At 39.6% G+C, this 21863-nt stretch overlaps 2 protein-coding genes across 7 annotated transcripts in view; one reads left to right on the forward strand and one right to left on the reverse strand.

Moving 5' to 3' along the window:
• INVS (inversin) overlaps window positions 1–16315 on the forward strand; it is a 93735-nt gene extending 77420 nt beyond the window's left edge. For all 6 annotated transcript variants that reach the window (XM_065830726.2, XM_071804327.1, XM_065830727.2 and 3 more), the window contains 5 exons: window positions 1884–2185; window positions 5954–6764; window positions 11569–11801; window positions 12726–12806; window positions 15365–16315. In XM_065830726.2, the coding sequence (XP_065686798.1) occupies window positions 1884–2185; window positions 5954–6764; window positions 11569–11801; window positions 12726–12806; window positions 15365–15480 (1543 nt within the window). In that variant the 3' untranslated portion in view covers window positions 15481–16315. The remainder of the gene's footprint in view (window positions 1–1883; window positions 2186–5953; window positions 6765–11568; window positions 11802–12725; window positions 12807–15364) is intronic.
• A 229-nt stretch (window positions 16316–16544) lies between these two features.
• TEX10 (testis expressed 10) overlaps window positions 16545–21863 on the reverse strand; it is a 57799-nt gene continuing 52480 nt past the window's right edge. Inside the window, exons 13-16 of the mRNA XM_065830730.2 lie at window positions 20759–20839; window positions 19199–19380; window positions 17972–18182; window positions 16545–16777 (exon numbers count right to left, since the gene is read on the reverse strand). Of these exons, the coding sequence (XP_065686802.1) occupies window positions 16664–16777; window positions 17972–18182; window positions 19199–19380; window positions 20759–20839 (588 nt within the window). The 3' untranslated portion in view covers window positions 16545–16663. The remainder of the gene's footprint in view (window positions 16778–17971; window positions 18183–19198; window positions 19381–20758; window positions 20840–21863) is intronic.

Consider the following 21863-nt stretch of genomic DNA (forward strand, 5'->3'; position numbering starts at 1 on the left):
CTCAACTCAGACAACAGTAAAACTTGGAAATTTTGATTTTGAAAACAACTTCCATTGTAAACCAAGCTGTATTTCTAAGTAAGTAAAGTGAACCAGAAGGGAAGGTTCACAAGTGTTCTTCAGGAGTCTGTTAATCAATTAAGCTTTCCTGTGACAATTAGGATGATGGTCTATGAATAGGGAGCTTTGAAATCCCTTCCATTTATTATTTCATCAGTTTCAGCTGACAAAATTAGCACACAAATGTGACCTTTTTTTTAAAAAAAATCCCCTTTTACTTCTTTTCAAGTTCTAGTCCTGTGTCATTTCAAAAACTTTACAACTGACATGTTGCTGAAGTTAATGTTTAGAGTTAATCTGTTCATCAGAAAAGTGCAGGCTTCTCGGGCTTGATTGTGTATTGCACAACCTCTCTTGCGCTTTCTTTTCTAATACGCTGAAAGGAGGATACTGGTAATAGGCTGCTTGATTCCTGTGAAGAAAATGAAATTACTATTCTGTGAATAGTAAGATCGGATTTATCAGCTCAAACAGCAGGGTAGTGGCAGTGAGATCCATACTGTACACGAGACAGACATCCCCACGTAGTCTGCGTGTGGAATGCCAATATCGTTTGAAACTAGCCACTTCTCTTCCATGCCATAGGGAATACTGAACCTCAGGCTGCCCGGAGTGTATTTTTCAGATCAATTAGCAGCTTTTCAGGTACAAAGTTCAATCAGCTTCTTCCGCAGAGCGTACTTGGTAAGATAGTACTGACAGGTAAAGTTAAGGCTTCTCCCTGGTAGCTGGGGCTGAAATGACATTTACTGGCATTGATAGGACTTGCAGGAGCTGAGGCTGGTGCGCTCATAACTAACCTGTCATATGCTGCGCTGTGAGCCCCTGTGTCAACAGTCTGCAAACTGTGTCGTGGTGTTGGAAGCAAGTTGAAATATCAGGCAGCTACATGATACGACATTTACCACCTGTCCGTTCCAACAGGAAAAGTGTCACTTCATCTTGCAACCAGTACTTAATTTACAAAAACAAATGCAGTGGTAGGTAGGTATGTATGTAATGTTCACTATGTGCTACTTGGTTTGTTCTGCTTTGTAAGAAGAAGAATTTAAGAGCTAAAGTGCAATGATATTGCACTGTATTTCAAAATAGGCTGCAAAACTGTATTCAACAGGTGCACCTTTCCTAATCTTGTCCAAAATTCTCTTTTAGACCTACACTATTTGAGAGATGTGTGACTTTCTTTCATTTCTGAAAACCAAATGTCATAATTGTAATGGCATACTATGTGCTCACAAATTTTTAATTCACATGTCATATTTTCAGGATTTATCATTTGTACAACATGTAATCCATTTATGTAAATTAAATTCTTTAATTATCTACCAACAATGAATATTTAGCAGCAAGTTAGTATCAGTAGCTGGTTGGAAGTTGGTTTATAATTGTATTAAGTGTGATACAGGTAAGTATGCAAAATAATTTTCAAAGAGATGACATATTTAATAAAAGTTTTCTGATTTTCAAATACAGTGTATTGCAGTAGCAGTTATATTAAGGCATTGTTCATTACTAATTCAAAATATAGCTATGAGTATCATGGTTCTTCTGACACCTTTTCAAATCCTTCTTTTCATTTTTCTGCATTTATAAAAGCCCTAAGTTTCATTGCTTTCAATAAGAGAGCATTTTAGAATCAGTTGAAACTGCTGCAAACTGGCAGCTGGCTTATAAGGACCGAACCTTCATTTGGCTGCAGCTGCAAGTCAGTTGTTGTTTTGGATGAAGCTGAGACACTTCAGTGCAATAGGTGTCCCTTTCTCACACACACACACAAAAATGTTATAGTCAAGGTTTTATTATGCTATTGTCTATAATTGCAGGAAACGTGAAGAAGAAAGCAAGAGAAAAGAAGCCAAGCTACAGAGAGGGCCGCAGACCGTGGACCCAAATAGGTTCCGAGTCCAGCAGAATCCTGCAAATCGAGAGAAGACTACCAGCATCTCACAGTTACCCAGTAAACCCACTGATACACAGAATAAGAGACCTCTGTCCCTCACTGTGTCACAAATCCAGCCAGGGAGAAACAGTAGAGGTTCACCTCAAGTTTCTCACAGCAGAGGGACACCAAAGGAGAGTTGCCTGTCAGCAGAGCCTCAGAGTGAAGGGCATAAAATCAGGCAAGGTTTGTAATCTGTATTAATTTTCCTGATTATCATTTCTGTCCATATCTAGGTGTGTTTTGTATATAGGACTTGGTTTATGTTTCTATCATTTCTTATTCTTTTGTTATTTAAGCAATTCATATAGGATGGATACAGAGTCTTTTACTGCGTGTGTTCTGTCAACTTCAGTCAAAAATACCAGTATCTATGGTGTCTGTGAAAATACCTAAAACACATAAGAACAGGTTGTTGGGAGTTGTTCTATTAGTATTACTGTTTGGAGAAAACGAGGTTAAAGATATTTGGCATGTCTGTGGGATACCTGAAGAATGTTAGTGGAGAAATAGTAACTCTTGTATTTAAACAAGGTTAAAGTGAGGATAAAATTGTTCTAAAAGTGACATCTCCAGCACACAGAGGGAGCTGTGCAGGCAGCCTCATTCACCATGGCAGGGTTCTCCCTTGAGTCGGCTCTGAATCCCTCTTGTTGAGAACACTTTGGGATATTTTATTGAGAAGTGGGACTGTTTCTAGAAATGGTACTATGAAACTGTGTGTCAAAGCTCTTTCTGTTACTTTTCTTGCCCTGCTGCACTCTTTTGTTCTGTCTGTAAATACACATCCGTTTATCATAATTTCTTGACCACTCCTATATTAGTTTTGCAAGATACAGATTTTAATGACATTACAATCAGTTCTGACTTCAGCCAGTTACAAGAGCCCATGGCTCAAAACTTTAAAGACTAGTAATGTTGAAGTATCTTCGCTATTATTAAAAGCAAAAATTGGATAAGGAATTTATTTAAGGTAGGTTGCAAGAACTCCTCACATGTAAAATTCTGCTAATTCCTCTGGAAGTTCTGCTAATTAGAATATGGTAATAATCCAAAAGAAAATAAAGTCGAAGAGCTGTTCCTGCTGAATAATTTTACCTTGATTTCTTCAGCTTTTACATGGAACTGTCTTGGTAAACAGAATACTTGACTATATTGTCAGAGTAAAAGCAGACATATATGTATTTTAGCCTAACATATACGAAGAGAGCAAAGCAATGATAAACAGAGGTGTTAAAAATTAAGCTTTACCTGCATGTGTATTAACTTTACCTTAATTGAAATATTCAAGTAGTGAAGTAAAACACATAAGAATAATCAGAAACAGTAGAATAATCAGAAACAGTAGTTTCCAAGAGAAAAATGGACACCTGTAATGAACATAACAAGGAGAAATTGCTAATTATGGAAAAAAAGGGAAAAGAGAGAGAAAGCTGTGGGGAGGATTACAACAGTGTAGGGAGGACAAGAGAAGGAGAAGGACAAAGAAACTATAAAAGAGGAACAAACAACCTTTTCTTTTACTTCAGTATCCATTCTTAGCCAAAATCTCCCATTGGTTATGACAATGGAAATGGCATTGCTTCAGATTCCCACTGTTTCTTGGAACGAATATAACAGTTTTGCACTGAGAGAATGACTTAAGGTAGTAGGTAACCAATGGGAAACAGGGGCTATAGAGTCAAACAGACTGCAGAGATCAGGACTGAATTTGCCAAATTTTCTGCAGAGGATTCTAATATTGATACTTTTATTTGAAAAGATACATATATGTTGAGTTGTCTGCACTACGCTTCACAGTAACGTAGGGAATTCTAACCAGTAGCAAATGACAGCAGCATATAGCTTGGACTTTTGATTGAAGGCTTCCCTGAAGTTGGAGATTTCATGATGTAGCTTTGCCAAAATAATTTTTCCATGGTGCTGGTTCTACAAGTAAGATTTTAAAATCGTATAGGCTATTGGCTGGAGATCTTTTTGCTTTCCAATATGTCTTTAAAAGCAGAATATAATTTCTGCAAGGGAGAGAGTTTTACTTTTAAATAGAAGATTCTTTGCTATTGTTTATTATCTTTTTTCATCATGAGCGTTGAACATGATGAGAAGAAAACTCTTAAGGCACTTCTGAAAATATGTAACATGTCTAATTGCTTCTACAGTGAGACCAGTTTACCTAAAAAGATTCTAAAGAAGGCCTCTTCTTGCCCGATCCAAAAAGCCTGTGTTTGAAATAAAATGTTATGCTGTTTTTAGGCACACATTCTCTTTTTGCTGTTGAAATGATGCTGGGAAAGTAATGAAGTTCTTAAATCAGTTCTCATTAGGTGTTTTAATCAATGGTCTTCTGACCAAAACTTTGATGGACTTAATTGGATGTTTTATTGGAATTAAATATAAATTTAGATCCTGTGGGCTCTCAAAACTGTGATTTAGTTGGTGGGTCCTTCCTGATCTGTTTTCCACAGAGAAATCCTCTTTCCTTTGTATGTTATCTCATTTGTCTTGACTGTAGCACAAACAGGTAAGTTCTTTTTTGTGTTCTGTACCTGTTATTGCTGGGTTTTCCTTTCTAAGAAAGTTTATTTCAACTACAAAAGATGAGCTAGAATACTTAAATTACGCTTTTTTCCCATTATCCAGTTACCCAGTTGTTCAGATTTGGAAGTTTTGCACATAGTACTTAAATGTCTTATGGTTGGAGTAAAAAAGTGTTACACATTCTGTACGTGTGTCCCAGGTGGCAGGTTTTGGTGAGTTCAGAATGACAAGGCCTTTTTAAAAAAGCCTCGTTCTTTTTCCTTGTTGAGAGATCAAAATAGTGTTGTGACAGTGCTGGGAATTTCATACATTTAAACTGACTGTCAGACCTGTACTGTTTTTATTGATGGCACTGACTTTTTTCCCTTTGGCTTTGTTGGGAGCAGGATTATGCCCGTAGAAATCTTGGCACCAGAAGGCACATTTTTAAATTGTCTGTTCCCCCAGTGTAATACAAGAGAGAGGGAATTTCCTTCTCCATTCTGGGAGATTAAAATACTAGATCCAAATAGATAAGAAATCATTAATTAAATTAATAATTTTTCTTTTCTTCCGCCCCAGAACATAGAGGGCTATCTACCCATATGACAATCATGTAGAAGTTAGAGTAGGCTCTCAGCCCATACTGACCTGTCAGTGTGATAAATCTTCATTGGAGACTTCATTGATGATAGTCATTAGTTTCTTCTGTATAATCTGTTAATGTGCCATATTCTGTTATCGGGTGGAAAGAGCATCCTATGAAGGCATTGCAGTAAAGATAAATACAGCATGGTTTCACCACGTTTTGGATGATTCAGATGTTATGTGATTTTAGTATATAAAAGATCCATTTCTTTTTTTTCTCCCTCTTACCTGCCCTTTAACACTCTGCTTCATTTCATCCTGCCTGGTCTATTTGCTCATTCTCCTGTTTGTTTCCAAACAAAATGAAGGTGTGTGGATGGTGGGTGGGAGATTTTCAGTTTTGCATTTCAGCCTGGCTTCCGAGTCATCCTCACAGGGGAGCGCTGAGAAGCAGTTGCCACCCAGGAGCAAGGGAGAAATGGGAGGGACGTCCTAGTTTCATTTAGGCTGTCAAGGGAAGTGCTGAGAAGCCAAGTGCTCTGGGTTTCCTGCGTCAGTGGGTTCTCCTGTCTGTCACCATGGGCCAGGACACAGGGTGGCTCCAGCAGAAGTTTGTGCTGTGAGAAAGAAAGATCCTTCTAGAACAGTAAGCAAATTAAGAAGTTTGGGACTGCACCATTACAGGAAATCGTGTCCTCTTCTGATTCTTTCTACTTAAACATTTTTTTCATTTATGTAAATCCTGGTGTGCTTCAAAGGTAACTGAGAAAAAAATAAAAATAGAGACGTCATAAACAGTGTTTTGCTGGATCAGAGACTAAATGTTGTTTTTCATTTCTCTGTCTAAAGATTCATTGAGGAAACACAGCAAAAGCAAGCCAACTTGTGTCCAGTTCCATTGTGGCAAAGCAAAAGAGGGAGCAAGAGTGGAAGCAAAACATCAGCAGGTTGCAGCCGCGGCAGAACTGGATGGAGAGAAGCCCAGGGAGCACCGTGCCGAGGCGACGCGTACTTGTGCTCAGAGGAGCAGGAGGCGGACCCCTTCTGCTTGTAGGACTGCTAGTGCTGGGGAAAAATTAAGAGATCAAAGTCAGTCTTCATCTGGCAACAGGGACCATTGCGAGGGAACGGCTGCGTTCTTCTGCAACCTCAGTTGTACTGGTGGAATTGTGAGAAACCCGAAGCAGTGCGAAGCTGCTTCCAAAGGCAAAAGGCATCAGCAGAAATCCAGAAATAAAGAGGTAAATGACGAGCGATGTTCACCAGCTGGCTCCAGTAGACCGGGAACTGCCAAAACGGTGTTTGTAAACACCCACAGTGACAGCGGGAACACTGTAGAACAAACTAACAAAGTGGGAAATACCGAATTAGCGAAACAGGCCTCCCCTTTATTGTCTGCTGAGGCAGAACCTACTGGAACTGCGCCAAGACACCCAGCGGCGTGTTCTGCTCCTGATGACAGCTGGAACTTGGAAAAAACAGGCATAATCGGATCCAGGAGTGCAGATGATCAGTTACGTTCTGTCGCATGGCAAAGTACAAATATTGAACTAATCCCTTTAGAGATTCGAATGCAGATTATAGAAAAAGAAAGAAAAAGGAAAGAGCTGTTTCGGAAGAAGAACTATGCTGCTACAGTCATACAGAGGACGTGGAGAAGGTAAGAACTAGAGTTTCAGTAGCTGGAGAAGAGTGAGATGCAAGTAAATGGAAATTAAATTAGGCTTGTTGGCAATGTGCTTTATTTGGTCCTTTAGCTTACAACATTACCAGTGCTAAATCAGGAATTTAATAATCTTTCACCAAACAAGTGGAAGTGTGTTCCAGTCACCTAGAATTACATTAGTAAGTTCATAAAAAGTGCAATGTGAGTGATTACTTTTAATAATTGGAGAAGTTATTAAATTTCTATTTCAAACACTGATACTTCTTTAGAGTGCCCATCAAGATTTGCCTAAGCCAAGAGTTCACTGCTGTCACGTTCATTAGCAAACTTGCATGTGTATGGATATGTTTTTTTTTTCTATAAAAAGGTTTTCGTAACCAGATCCTTCAGTACCATTTACTGACACACCTGAAATTGCATTCTGACCTGCATTTTGATTGGAGAACCAAACTGAAAGAGATTCGGAAACTTGGAGAGAGTTTCTTCCTGTACTCAGTACTGGTGAGGCCCCACCTTGAATCCTGTGTTCAGTTTCGGGCCCCTCACTACAAGAAAGACATTGAGGTGCTGGAGAGAGTTCAGAGAAGGGCAATGAAGCTGGTGAGGGGTCTGGAGCACAAGTCTGATGAGGAGCGGCTGAGGGAACTGGGGTTGTTTAGCCTGGAGAAAAGGAGGCTGAGGGGAGACCTGATCGCTGTCTGCAACTACCTGAAAGGAGGCTGTAGTGTGGAGGGTTGGTCTCTTTCCCTAAGTAGCAAATGGCCTCAAGTTGCACCAGGGGAGGTTCAGATTGGATATTAGGAAATATTTCTTCACGGAAGGGGTTGTCAGACGTTGGAACAGGCTGCCCAGGGAAGTGGTAGAGTCACCATCCCTGGAGGTGTTTAAAAGACATGTAGATGAGGCTCTTAGGGACATGGTTTAGTGGTGAACTTGGCCATGCTTGGTTAACAGTTGGACTCAATGATCTTAAAGGGCTTTTCCAACCAAAACGATTCTATGGTTCTACCCACACTGAACTGCAAAACAAAGCAGACACGTCTGCAGTGATCCACCACTTTTGCCATCAGCTCTCTCCACTGCTTGCTGGAGGATGAATAAATATTGCCTGCCTTCCCACATTTTTCCACATGCTGTGTAATCGGTTCAGTGCTGGCAATGTCCTGCTTGGCCTTCTTTTCTAATTTAGATCCCAAATTCTTGCCTTATGTGTTCAGATCTTCAAAAGGTAACGTGAAGTCAGGAGCAGGTTAGAAGGGTATATCCCTAAGTGATACTATTGCTTCTGAAGGCTGTGCTGTGTCCACTTAGCACTGAATTAAATTCCTTACAGAGGAGTAGGCGCAGTCAAAGCTTAAAGATGTGTAGCGAGTGCTTGTGCAGATTTCCTCACAAGAACTGGGATCTAAAACCTTGTGTTGAGCTAGCTTACCTATGTAGAAATCTTTGCATTCCACTTACAGTTTTGACTATAAATATTTTGGATAGATCTCTCTAAACTGTCCATGTGCTGGAAGAGCGGCGGTGTGCTCCCTCAGCCAGAAGTGTGTGCACTTCCTTACGCCACTTTGGAAATTGTGGGGATTAAAGATCGTTTAAATGATGTTTGTTATTTAAAAGAATTAATAAAGAAAAATGAACATAACTGCTCTGTTTGCGAAACTCACATCTTATGGAACACTGATGAGGATCATAAATTCTTCAAGAGTGCAGGAGAGACTAGTTTGGCAGTTCCTCCAGTGTCATTTTGTCACGTCTGCAGCCAGTTTACTGTCACTAGAGCTTCGAAGGAGTTCATAAAATTTGCAGCAATATCGTAATGCATTTATTTCAGTGATTGTTTTGATGCAGAACACCAAACAGTTTGTTGGGCAGTGATGCTGAGTTGGGGGCACTGCAGCGTTAGCAAGAGCCACGCTTCCCTCCTCCCTTCTCTGTGAAGTTGGACCAGATTTCCTCCCAATTGCTGTGCTATTACCACAGCAATTATGTTTCTTTTTAAAAAAAGAAGAGAGTTCTGCCTCTTCCTTGGGAGTTCATGTATCTCAAAAAAAGAGGTGGTGTGGGTATGTTTAGGATGTGGATCCCAAGTCAGATGGTGGCACCTGCCTGCCAAGGGGTCACAGTGACTATTTCCAGCTGGCCCGTGCTGGGCGGCTCTATGTGCTGACTACTAGTATTTCACTTTTCTGTCTCTCCCTCCAAAATACCCCATCTCCCATTCACTGTACACCAAATTACAGCTCTTCAGCAGGTACCTACTGTGTGGCTGTGGGTCCCACTCAGTCCTGTGTTTTGTCTTTTGGGTCCAGGCTTGCACTGGTAGAGAGCGTGTACTTGTAGACAGCAATGGAATTATACGTTATACATCATTAATGCATAATTCGACTTTAGAAACATGTAGAAGTCCATGCTTGAGTTCTGGCATTTCTTTAAATTAGGATTAAATACATTTGTCTCACTGCAAATTTTGTAGTTGTCATTTACTTAGTGTCAGTTTATTGAGCACTATTGTGAGCTACAACAGAGTGGTACTGGACTACCTAAGTATATTAAACTTGCCTTTCTTGGGAAAATGTTTCAATTCCCACAGTCCACAAACTTTACAAATGTAGCCCTCAAAAGTGTATCTTAAGGTGTGTGTCTTGCCAAAGGTTAATTGTTCATCCTGCTCGTTGAGGCTTACAGATCTGTGTCTGGCTCGCTCTCGTGGGGACACTGAGGCCTGTGCTGTTCTCTGGGGTCCACAGGGAGTCACCAGAAGCTGCAAATAAATAAGTTGTTTGCTGTCTCTGTTGCTCTCCTGCTCAACTCATGCTGTATCTTTTTCTATATGTTACTGCTACATGCACACTTTGACCAGCAGTAGTTTTTAAGATTCGAGGTTTTCTAAAAATTAATCTGAATACCGGCATTGTCATTTTGCACATATTTTCCATGTTTCGTTTTCGTGCAGTAGCTTTGTTGACTAGGTATTGGCTATTTTGTTAAGACACCACATCAAACTTGGTCCCATTCTGTTTTTCTCACAAGGATCAGAATGATCTGTTCCAGGAGAGCTGAATTAAAAAAAGGTGCGTGTGCTCTAAAGAGAACTGCACACATCTTCGCAGTGTCAGAGCCTCACAGCTGTTTTCTTGTTGCTAAAAACTACCAGAAGCTGTCTACAAACATGAAATCACAGCTGGGTGCAAAGGTGGAGTGCTTGTGAATGGGTCATTTCACGTATCAGCAAAGGCTTCTGGCAAGCATTACCAAATTCCAGGAGAAAAGCTTAATATTCTTTTCTACAGTTGTTTTTCCTGCAGTGGCATTCACATAACCCCTCCTTAGCTCAAGTTATGTTAGCAACTCCCTGTCATTGTGCCCCCTCTTCACTTTCTCTTTCTCTCTTACCCCCTTGAAAAGTTCAAAGTGACGTGTTATTTAACAAAACCAGATAATTTGTTTTTTCTCCATCTCTTAATAACGCTCCTGTTCTGATTTCACACAGTGCTTTGCACCTTGTAGGCGCTATGGACATTTATTAGTAAGATGCAGTTGCTCACCACCTTTGTTAGGTAATTTAATGAGCTGTGTAACAGTACATGCCTGAATTCTGAAGCTCCACTAAATTAAGATTAAATGCATTTGTCTCAACTAGCGGTGATTTACTAAGTTTATTGAAATTTTTAAATTGTTTGGAATACACCTGAGCTTGTCATCCCCCTTTGGCATTCTGTTGTGTACTCATTTTCTGTATAAGGCTGCTGTCTTGTTTGAATTATATAGTTAATTGGCTTATAATTTATATTTAAACAATTTGTATCTGGTTGTGTTGTCTTTTGTTTTAATTTAGAACTTGTTGTAGAAGTAGCAACAGAACAAAATCACCTCTTTCTCCCTCCTTCCTCATTCCCCTGACTGGGGCATCCAGTAGAATGCCAGAGGGGATGATGATTGACGTGTTCTGGCCCATTACCAAACGCTTATAATTAATATTTTGCAAGTGTTACACAGTGGTCCTTTGTGACAGGTTTGTACCAGGAAGCTTCAGAGTTAATTGCTAGGCCAGTTAATTGAGTTGTGAGTGTGAAACGCCAATATCTGATCGAATACTTATATCTGATTCAAGGAAAAACAAAGCAAAACAAAACAAACACCAAACAACTCCTTATTGCTGGTGGCTTCCCACCAAAGCGGGAAGAAGGACAGATAATGAGCTGTGGCAGGGTTGGTTCGAGAGACAGGGACTCTTTGGAGGGAAGGGGAAAAGAAGCACAGAGGTTGCTGAACACAAGGTGAGGGGAGCATCTTCAGAGGAGGGATGGGAAGCAGCTCAGTTTTCTGTAGAGGACATGAACCCATAAGAGGTCGATTTGGCTTGTGTGTCGCACTGATTGAGTGAGAATACAAAGCACACGAAAAAATTTGGTGTTACTAATCTGTGAATGTAGTGAAAACGAGAAAGACGTATTGATTATACTGTTGTATCATAAGTATTTATAAGATTTGTCTTCTCCAGATTTTCTATAAATTATAAAGCATTTGATAAGCTGATGTTGCAGTCCTGGAACTTTGGACACCTGTAATGCCACATCTCTGTTAGCTGTGCGAAATAGTGGACGCCTCCAGAATTGAACCCAGCTCCTACTTTTTCTTCTGAGCAAACATTTCTTATCCAAATGACTTAGCACATCAGTGGGAGTTCTGTTTTCCCAGTTACTCGTGTAATCCGCCATGTGAACTGATGCGTGGAAAGCACCGAAGTTAAAGCAGGTCACCTAAAACAAGCGCTCTTCTCTTTTCTGCTCTCTAGTTACCAGCTCAGACAGCGCTTGTTTCAGCTTCTTGGTGCGAAGCGGCAGTGCAAAGAAGACGAAGACAAATGGAGACAGGAGACAGCTGCCTTCTTCATTCAGGTTGCTTGGAAGAAACAGCTGAACCACAGCCCCCTGAAAGCAGCTCCGTCATGTAAAAATCTGAAATCCATGAACAAAACCAGCTCAGCTGTAAAAACCAGCAAGCAGTCCATCCTTAAACAAATCTATGGTAATTTTGTCTTCGCTTTAAACAGCTATGCTTTTATTTTTGTAACAGAGTGTATCCTTCTGTACACTTCTCACCAAACTGTTAGGGATTTCAACTGTTTATAAAAATTAGTCTGAATTTCAGGTGTGCTGGGTATTTTTTGCTTCAGGTTAAAAAAACCCCACCTTTGTGATTTAAAATAGCAGCTGCTCAAGCTGTTTGAATCCCCACACAGTGTTATTCCAGCACAGGCCTTGAGCAACCCAATAATTCTATTGCCAGAGCTGCTCCCAGATACCCATGTGGAAATAGAGCAGTTGAACTGGGGATAGGTGGTTGTATCGATGCACCGTGGCTATCTGGATCGTGGTTTATTTTTTTTAAGCATTGTTTTCAACTGTTTTGGTTTGGTACTGTTTTTCAAACATTTCCATTTGAAGAATACTGTCTTTTTCCATGTGAGTAAGTTTCTTGTTTGAAAACAGCTGCTGTTTTTTTGGGAGATTGTCTCTTCTGGTAACTCTGCACTGCTTTGCACTACACCTGTATGCAGGGTGCAAAGGAAGGGTAAAGAAACAGCATTGCTTTAAACCTTGAGCTCCTCTACAGCATGGCTCACTGATGGAGTAAGGATGTGCTAACTGTAGCTATTTACTAGTCGGTTCTGTCAGGGCTCTGTTGTTTAGATAGCCAAAAATGATTAAATAAATGAAGCTCATAATGTTATTTTCCTTCTTTTTTTATAGCAACTACAAGGTTAAAGTCCAGTTGTGGTTGTCATAATTTTCTGTCATATATAAATAGTCTCATGAGTTTCCTCGTCATAAATGAGAATAATTTTCAGGATAAAATAATGCTGTAACCTGGTTGAATAGTTTCTGATTATACCTAACCACATCATCTTTATGTGAATAAACATAGAGCTGTTCATATTGTTTGTTAAAGGACGTTCTCAGGAAGGCAAAGTGTGTCAGCCAACAAGAGCTCCTTCTAAGCTGAAACTTTCTGACGTGCAGCTGGTCTCAGGTAGGACACACACATTTTAAGAATAATGTTTATATACATGTGAGATTGGTCTCAGCCTAGACTTCTAAGAAAAAAAATCTGCTCAAGAACTGAGATCTCATATCAAAACATAACTACTACCGAACTCCACTCTTTTCTCGCTACATTTTGAGTTATTTGAGCTGTGCACTTTTATCCTTCATTCATTTGTATGAAAACCTATTTTCACTGGGCTATTAGTAGGAAAGAAAGACCTTAATATAATGTACTTGTACAGTGAGAGGCCAGATAACGTTCACCTGTGGTTAAAATAGCTTACAGATGCTCATACACTTTGGTTCAGCAGCACAAACATTACTAGTCCTATAGAAGAGAGCAGATTTCTATGTGTGCCAAGAATTTACACACCTGTTTGTTTGTCAGAAATACATGGTTTAGTGCATAGGCGACAACGTGATTGTGCTGCTCTTTCTTCTAAAAACGGCATAACAGAGTTCCCGCGCTGTGCAGAGCCTCAATTATTTTGTAGCATTTTAGTTGCAGTAAGTTTTCAGGCTCTAACAAAATCATGCATTTATTTTTTGGTTAAAACTCAGAGGCCATGCAGTCAGTACCAGGTCTTCCTTGGGAAAGCCTTAGTTCTGTTGTAACCAAAAACGGCGTGTAAAACAGAAAAGCGTCAAAACCCAGTGATTGAAAAGAATTATCTAGGTCATTAACGGCTGGAACTTTCATACACATGGCATTAGTTGACAGCTAGCTTAAAAATGAAGTTAGAGTACATGGTTGTCTCTCCTACTACTTCTTTACTAAATGCCTTTTTAAGGCTATTTCAGCCATATGATGCACTTAGTCAGGGATGGAAGCTATAGTTCTGTTAGCCCTTCACCATATGATGTTTTAGCTCCTCGTTGCGCATTTGGTCTTTGTGGTTGTCTCACATGTAGTTCTGGGGCAGCCACGGCCAGATAGCAACAAAGCAAACCCTTCAAGGGTAATTTGCAAAGGGAAGTAAAATACATTTTTCCACTAATTTAACAAAATTCTGAAGTCAGAAGGAAATCTGACAGTAGACTTGTCCTTGAGTTAGTTAGACTTGTAGGTAAGTTTCTGCCTCACTAAGAGACAGAGGCTTTTTTCTGTTCACTGTTTCAAAACTGTTTTAATTAAGAGGCCTGACCAGACAGGTATTTGATTGCCACCTCTTCATGCAGATAGGAATCTAAATTTTAGAAGAGCTTTAGCAAATAATGCTTCTTTTCGTTTAACTTCTCAGGACAACAGATCTCCCTGTCTTCTGAAATAAAAAGGCTTTCTTTAGAGATCTGAGTGTCCTTTGCTTTCATAACTTGGTGACGAGTAGGATAGTGATAGGAACTCTGCCCAGTGCCTTTAGAACACTACCTACTTTCATTCACCCAACAGGAGCTCAGGGAACTTTAGCCCGTACTTAAAGACAATAACATGTTTCTCATCTGCCTGCCTTCGTGCATGACAACATTACGTTTGTTGGAAAAGTTCAGAGCTGTCAGTGGCTAATGCCAGATACTCCAGTTCTGATGTAGGTCAGACTGGACTGTGCCGACTGATTCTTCTCTTACGAAAGGTACAGCTGGGAAGGTGAAGACTGTCAGCCTGAGCTTTAATGTTCCTAGAGCTGCTGGAAAAAGGACAGAGTGACAAATCTGTGACATGGACTGACACCAAACTCAGTTAAACTTATGGGTATAAGCAGCCCAAACACTCTGGAGTGGGGACATGCAGAAGTTATTGAAAGAAATGTACAAATGAGTACGGGGGGCAGAGGGCGACAGATAGAAAAGGAGAGTGCAATGGGATGTACAGACATTGGGTATGTGCTTCAAAATATTCTGGCAAATGGAGCCCTTATGATTGTTATAATTAAGACATTTAGGAATCTGAAAGTTGTTCCTTTCTCATATACTTTTTTTTTTTTTTTAAATTAAACAGCTTGCTTTTGTCAGTTAAATAAATGGCATTTGAAGAGGTTCTCTGCAGCAGGCCAGACAGATAAGACCCTCTTTTGTTTCACTGTGGACATTAAAGTGTGTTTATAGAATGGTAAAGGAGGAGGTTTTGCAATTCTTAGCATTAGAAAGAGACCCTTGCCATGTGCTGGCTTCACCCTTTCAGTGAAACGTTCAGATTTGCACTTGGGATGACCCTGGCTAGAATGGGATAAAGCCCCAGAATGCTTACATCCAATCTCCACAAAACTGGGGAAGGAAAACACACATATTATTTGTAGCATAATACAGTAAATAAAAAACATTGAGTCCAGGCATCCAGCCAGACTCAAATTTTTGCTTTCTAATAATTCAGAGTCCTCACTTTAGCACTGGAAGAGTTTCTTCTGCCATCTAGAAATGACCCAGTACCTGACATTGCTAAATAATGCTCAACAAAACCTCTTGCTGCTCTTCATCGAACCCAGGCAAGAGCATTGTGTTGGAGACCGAATGGTAGATTCATTATTTATGAAATCTAGAATACAGTGTAGATGAAACTTATTTTTATCCACTAGAGTTACTCATTAAACCCATTTTCTTCTTTTACAGTAAACAACCTGCAGTGTGTTAATTTGCTGGAGAACATGGGAAAATCAAAACAATTTTCATACAACATGAGACCAACCACTGCTGCAAAATCAAAAAATACAAGACTCAAGCACTAAGCAAAAACTGAATGTTTGGAATTTAAAAAGCACATTCTGGTACAACTGTTATATTTCATAGCGTACAAGTCATCTACAACATACTAAACTTGAACACATTTTCAATTTTTGTATTATCTCCACATTACATGCCAAGCAGCCTTCTAAGGAGTTGCACTCATTTTATTTTTGTGTACAAGTTGGTTTGTAAATGCAACTGTTAATTTATTTACTGACAGGATGAAATCTGAATTTTATTTGGAAACAGAAAATGAAGCACTAAGCCCAGCATTATAACAGAGTTGCAGGGGCTCCCAAAGTTTTCCTTTGTCAAAAGTAAAAATTTTGAATGTGTTCATCAAACAGAGTTTCAAAGGAGTGGGAAACTGTACTAAAGATGTAGCAGGTTTGAAGACTGCCATTCGATTTCCCCGCAAATTTATCAAATATATTAATATTTCAAAATCCAAACAGGAACCAAAGAACAACCTTCACGCTCCACTTCTGTACTAATGAAACAATTGTTTCTTAGCTAGCTATAGGTTTGGAAGGAAAAGTAGAGATGTTGACAAAAAAAACCCCACTCAGTAAATGCATTGCTTTCCACAGCCTATGGAAATTGTCAGGGGTGGGGTATGTTTTCTACCCTTTGAGATTATCACCATTTTTTTCTGTATTCATAATTATTTTTATACATGCACAAAAAGTTTCTACAGAAAGCAAGAAAAGATGGGACTTATTCTAGAAGAAAACTTGTTCTTATAATAGCTTTGGAGCTGCCAGCATATTTACCTTGCACAAAGTATTTAAAAATATGAACTCAGCAAAAATAAAAAGATGTTACTCTAGTTTCAAAGTATGTTGTTTTTCTATTTTTTTTCTTCTAGTTAGTATTACTTTTTTTTAAATTAATATGATACTTAGAAATAATAGATGATTGGAGTCAGTGTAAGTCTGTTCCTTGGCAAGCACTGAGGCTTCAAGGAGACTGGATTTTCTTCAACACCCATCACTGCGGTCACAACATCTACAAAAGCAACTGCCAGGAACGTCTACTTGAAAAGAAAGGCAACAGAGGTGTGCGGTTCTTTGTAAAATTTTTATTCTGTTTCACTTACAAAAAAATTGACAAGCTTTGTTCCAACATCTTCCATTCAAAACTAAATAGAAGGAAACGCTTTACAATAAATGCAGTTCAACCTCTTCAATATACCGTGTTCACAGGGCCGGGTCCCTGGGGGTGAGAGGCAAGGTAGATGTTGAAACAGTAATGGAGGTCTGTCAGCCACTGCTCCTGAACTTCACCGCTCTTCAGTGTCTGCAGAGAAGGGGAAAAAAGGTAAAACTCTGTTTCACCACCAGCACTTGCGAAGCTTTGCTTTGTTTTTACAGTTAACCAGGTGCACTGTTAAAGCCTCATTCACTGCACACAGCAACGTCATTCTTCTCATTTATACATTTCAACATGGTACATCTGCTAAAGCTGAAATCATAAAGTGTTACTACTTGGTACACTGAGTCAGTGGCACATTATGAAGTGTGTGAATTACACCAGCTGTGATTTCCTTACTCTTCGTTATAGCACCTTGCTTACTTTCCAGTTCTGCAATTTATAAGTCAATTAAAATGCAAATGAGCATGGTTCTACTAAAGCAGGAGAGCTCAATACCCCAGTCTACAGGAGAACTGCTACCAACAGACCAGCACAGCCAACAGGCCAGTTAACTCCCTCTCCTTAACATTCATCAGTGGTTAAAAAAAACCCAAACACAACCCATCCACAGTGGAACATCCCAAAAACTTGCTGAGGCATTTTCAACACCAAAGGAAACCAACCACCTCATTCTCTGTCAGAGAAGGTGCATGATCCTCTCTTTTATCTGCTTTCACCACCATTGAACGTTTCTGGTAACAGACCATTTCAAAGCTACTAATTGGATATGTGAGGCTTACTTTTTAAAACCTGTAGGACATAACTCTCTGCACTCAACACTAGTAAGAGCTTTGTGTAAAGGCAGTTTCAGATATTTTTTTTTCCTGGAGAAGCAGCTGTAATAGTCTCAAAACTACTGGAACGTAGACACATTAATAGAAGCGCTGGGCTTTGCAATATTTGAAAGAGAATATATTCTGTACCGTACATATTTAAGAGCGTTTGGCTGGTTTAATAACCTCTACACCTGTATGCCCCTGCTCCAATAAACAGAATAGATTAGTTTCTTATTTTGGGCAGCTCTCCCTCAGGCTGTGCGGGTAACCTGCTTCCAGTGCATTTTGTTAGGAAGCCAACTGCTGCCCAGGGCCACTGGGCTGGGTACAAGCTCAACTTCACAACTGTGTCATCTGCGCAACAACCACAGGAGCTCGGACAAGTAGTTGTGACACAGCCTGGACTTCCGAGACAAAAGAAAATCATAACTTGTGTTTTGCTAAACACGCACTTCACATTTGAAATAATTTCTAAACCTTGTATGCCCTTGTAACTTGTGGGAGACAACAAGAAGTTTCATACCATGATGTCCTTGATAATCTGTTGCACCAAAAATTCGTTTGTGATCATATGGCTCCGGAGCTGACCGTGCTGCATGAGTAAGCGAAGCAACTGGGCAACAACGGGCAGCTCCTCCCGACAGATCCTGCTCACTTGCAGACTTTGCAACATCAGTCTCAGTAACCGTGGCAGGAGTGCTAATGCAGAAATACAGGATCCCCACAGCATATCCCTGAGAGGAAAACAGAACAAAAATTGAAATGACCGAGGACGCTTATTTCCAGGATGCTTCTGTGAACTGGTCTCATAAGCTATGCAAGCAAACGTGCCCCTCTGAATGTAATCGCACCAACTGCCTTCACCATAATCAGCGCCAAAGAAGAAAACTTGTACGAGGAAGTGCTCAACTTGGAAATGTTCTAAAATTATGTACAGCACTGGAAAAAAACCTCTAAGGTCCTGCCCTGGAGCTAGAAATGTTGAAGCTCTTACGCAGCGTAATTTCTGCTTGATGCATCTGGGAAGAGGTTTTTATTTCAGTCATTGTTCAGGTACACTTGAATCGTTATTTAAGAAATCAAACAACAGAATCAGCTTTTTGTGATACACAAGTCATTAAATGAGTAAGTGAAGGTTGACTCTGGCTTGAAAAACACATCTTAAAATTTTAGTAAGCTTTGAGCAACTTTCCTGTGTATGGAACAGTTAGAGTAAAAAAATCTGAAGTTTAAACTGTTCAAAGACATTTCTGTTACACAGGTAAATAAACTTATTTAAATCTGGTTTCTGTAGGTTTGTTTTTTTTTAAATCAAATGGATTTGCAAGTCTATAAAATGATGCCTGAGAAGTTTTGTTAAAGCTGAAATATCAAGTCAGTTAAGAGTACAAGCTTAAAAAGCCAAATCCTTTGCGTGTCACTTTTCAACGTATCTAATGAAACTAAAGGCTAAAGCTAAAGATTAAGGTATAAATATCCACCTTTCTGAAGTCAGGATGGTTCTGACATCTAACGAGAACAACTGTAAGTAAAAGCTTTGAGATGAAACCTTCTTCAGTTATTGTTTTGAATAATTCCAACTAACTCTGCAGCTCTTTTGCCTAAGTCCAAGTACTGTTTTGAAGTAAGCAAATGACAGACAGCAAAATAAACTGGGGGGATGGGGCGGGGTATCCTTTCATTTTACATCTCTAAATACTCGCAGGTATAACGGCAGAGACAATTAACACGGTAAGAAAAGCAGCTTTACCTTTTCTGTACATGTTCTGCATCCTCTTTGTCTAAAGTCAGCAGAAAGTACAAAAGACTGTAACAACAAGAAGCTAAGAACTTGTGCAGGTTTTCACTTAGGATGCAGGCTTGATCCAAGAGCTTATTTATGGCACATAGAACAGATCCAGCTGTGCTATCAGGTATTACAACCAATCCAACCTGTATTAAAATTAAAAAAAAATAAAAATAAAGCAAACAAAAAAGTTCATCACTTTATGCACTTTTTTGCTGGTATACAACTATATTTACAGCCAAGTGATTCTCTTTCATATTGTGACATAAATTACTTTGTTTCTCTTCAAGTTCTATACACTACTGTGTTTGTTTCAAATCCCTATTTCCCTAAGAAATTGCCACCCATACCAACAGAAGGTTAAACTGGCATCTTAATTCCATCCCCTCTAAATAAACATTTATCTCAAATGTATGTAGAAAGAAAACCCACTGCTTTGAGCCTTGCACTGAAAGATGGTACAGGTACAAACAATCTTTTGGACAGAACGGGTCTTTCCTTTTAAGCATATATCATGGGACAGAGCAGCCCTTCCGCGGCTTGAAACGGCAGCAACCAAGTCATTGAGGCAGAAGGAAAATCAGATTTACTCTCCAGAAAGAAAAGCTTCTACTGGATCATCATCAGGGTGAGTCTCCTTAGAAATCCAATGTGCTCAACAGGAAAGAGCATTAGGAGCTGAGTTGTATTCAAGCTAAGGAAACATATGGTGGGGACACAGCTGGGGTGATGCTCTTCTGTTGTTAAAATGAGAACATCTTGAGTAAGTGTTTTACAGGCACGATAAATAAAAAATAATTGTGTGTGTGTATATATATATATAAAAAATCTTTTTTTGGGGTAGAGGCAGTGAATTAGAAAGTAGTTTACATTTTGAAGTGTTGTTGAGTAACTATCCTAGATTGGTGTCTTGTAAAGCCATAAAAAATGGTGCCACGTTAGCAATGCATTATCTTTTTAAAAAACTATCTTAAGGAGTTTTAGAGTAGCCTAATTTGCTCACCTGCAATTACACTGCTTTATGCTGACATAGACAGTTGGCTCACTCAAGGTCAGCTCTTTCAGGAATGTTTAGAAAAAGACCAATAAAGAAATACAAGCTACAGAAATGTGGAATGTATTTAATTGGCATGATTATTCATGAGAGGTGAAAAATAAAGAACGATGATGAGTTCAAACTTTAAATACTTCCAATATAAGAACACAAGGTGGATTTCAAGGCCAAGAGCACAGGCAAATCACTGTCCCAAGCTGACCCTGCAGCATACAGTTGCAGAGGTTGGAGGACGGTGTTCCTGTGGTACAGAAGATGAACTGCAGCTGTCACTAAGACCATGCTCAAATGGACAGTGTCGTAGAACACATAAGCCGACTTAAAAGCTGTCATTTTAGTTAACACCCACCCCCAGTTAGCAGATGCTGAAATTATAGATGAACTATCTGGAATAAGTGGATGTGAGGGGTAATGAGACTTAAAAAAAATTACCACAAGGAAGTTAACCAAGAAGATGAAATGTTACTTACCAGATATTTACAGATGCCAGTCTGGAGAATGTCAAAACACTGACTTTGTGAAGGTATAGCTGACAAGCTGCGACAGATCATCTGTTTCAATAAAACAAAGTTATATTTAGGTGCACTAAATGCAACCAATCATTCACTGTGTAGTCATACTTTGTTGACAGACCTAAATACGAAGCACCGACACAGACAAAAAGCAGCTTTGTCTCAAAAGTATTGATTCTTTACAGTGTATAAGAGTAATATTGTCAACATAAATTGTTCAGTGTTAAAAGAGATGACAGCTTATACCACTAGTTGTTTTGGTAGTAGCTTTCTTCATTTTATCTATGTGATACAAATAGAAGGCCAAAAATATTCTATCCAGCTACAGCACCACACCAAGCCTCCACCTGCCTTTTCTCAGTTCTGAAGAACTTAAGAAAACAACTTCCCAAATAACTTCATCAAGCACAAAACAGAAGAATCACAGTGAAGCAAAACAAAAAAAACACAGCAAAAAAGAAAGTAGCAAAGATCCATTTCCAACTTATTTTCCTCTACACTGCCAAAACCATGGTAGAATAATTGTGGTTGGAAGAGACCCTTAAGGTCATAAAGTCCAACCATAAAATAAATATAGCACTAAACTGTGTTCCTAGGAACCTCATTAAATGTCTTTTAAACACCTCCAGGGATGGTGACACCACCACTTCTCTGGGCAGCCTGTTCCAATGCCTGATAACCCTTTCCATGAAGATTTTTTTTCCTAATAACCAATCTAAACATCCCCTGTTGCAACTTGAGGCCATTTCCTCTTGTCCTATCACTTGCTACTGAGGGAAAGAGACCAACCCCCTCCATGCTACAACCTCCTTTCAGGGAGTTGCAGACAGCGATCAGGTCTCCCCTCAGCCTCCTTTTCTCCAGGCTAAACAGCCCCAGTTCCCTCAGCTGCTCCTCATCAGACTTGTGCTCCAGACCCCTCACCAGCTTCATTGTCCTTCTCTGAACTCTCTCCAGCACCTCAATGTCTTTCTTGTAGTGAGGGGCCCAAAACTGAACACAGGATTCAAGGTGGGGCTTCACCAGTGCCGAATACAGTGGCACAATCCCTTCCCTAGTCCTG

The sequence above is a fragment of the Patagioenas fasciata genome, chromosome 2, assembly GCF_037038585.1.
Source record: "Patagioenas fasciata isolate bPatFas1 chromosome 2, bPatFas1.hap1, whole genome shotgun sequence".
In the NCBI taxonomy this organism is placed as follows: Eukaryota; Metazoa; Chordata; class Aves; order Columbiformes; family Columbidae; genus Patagioenas; species Patagioenas fasciata.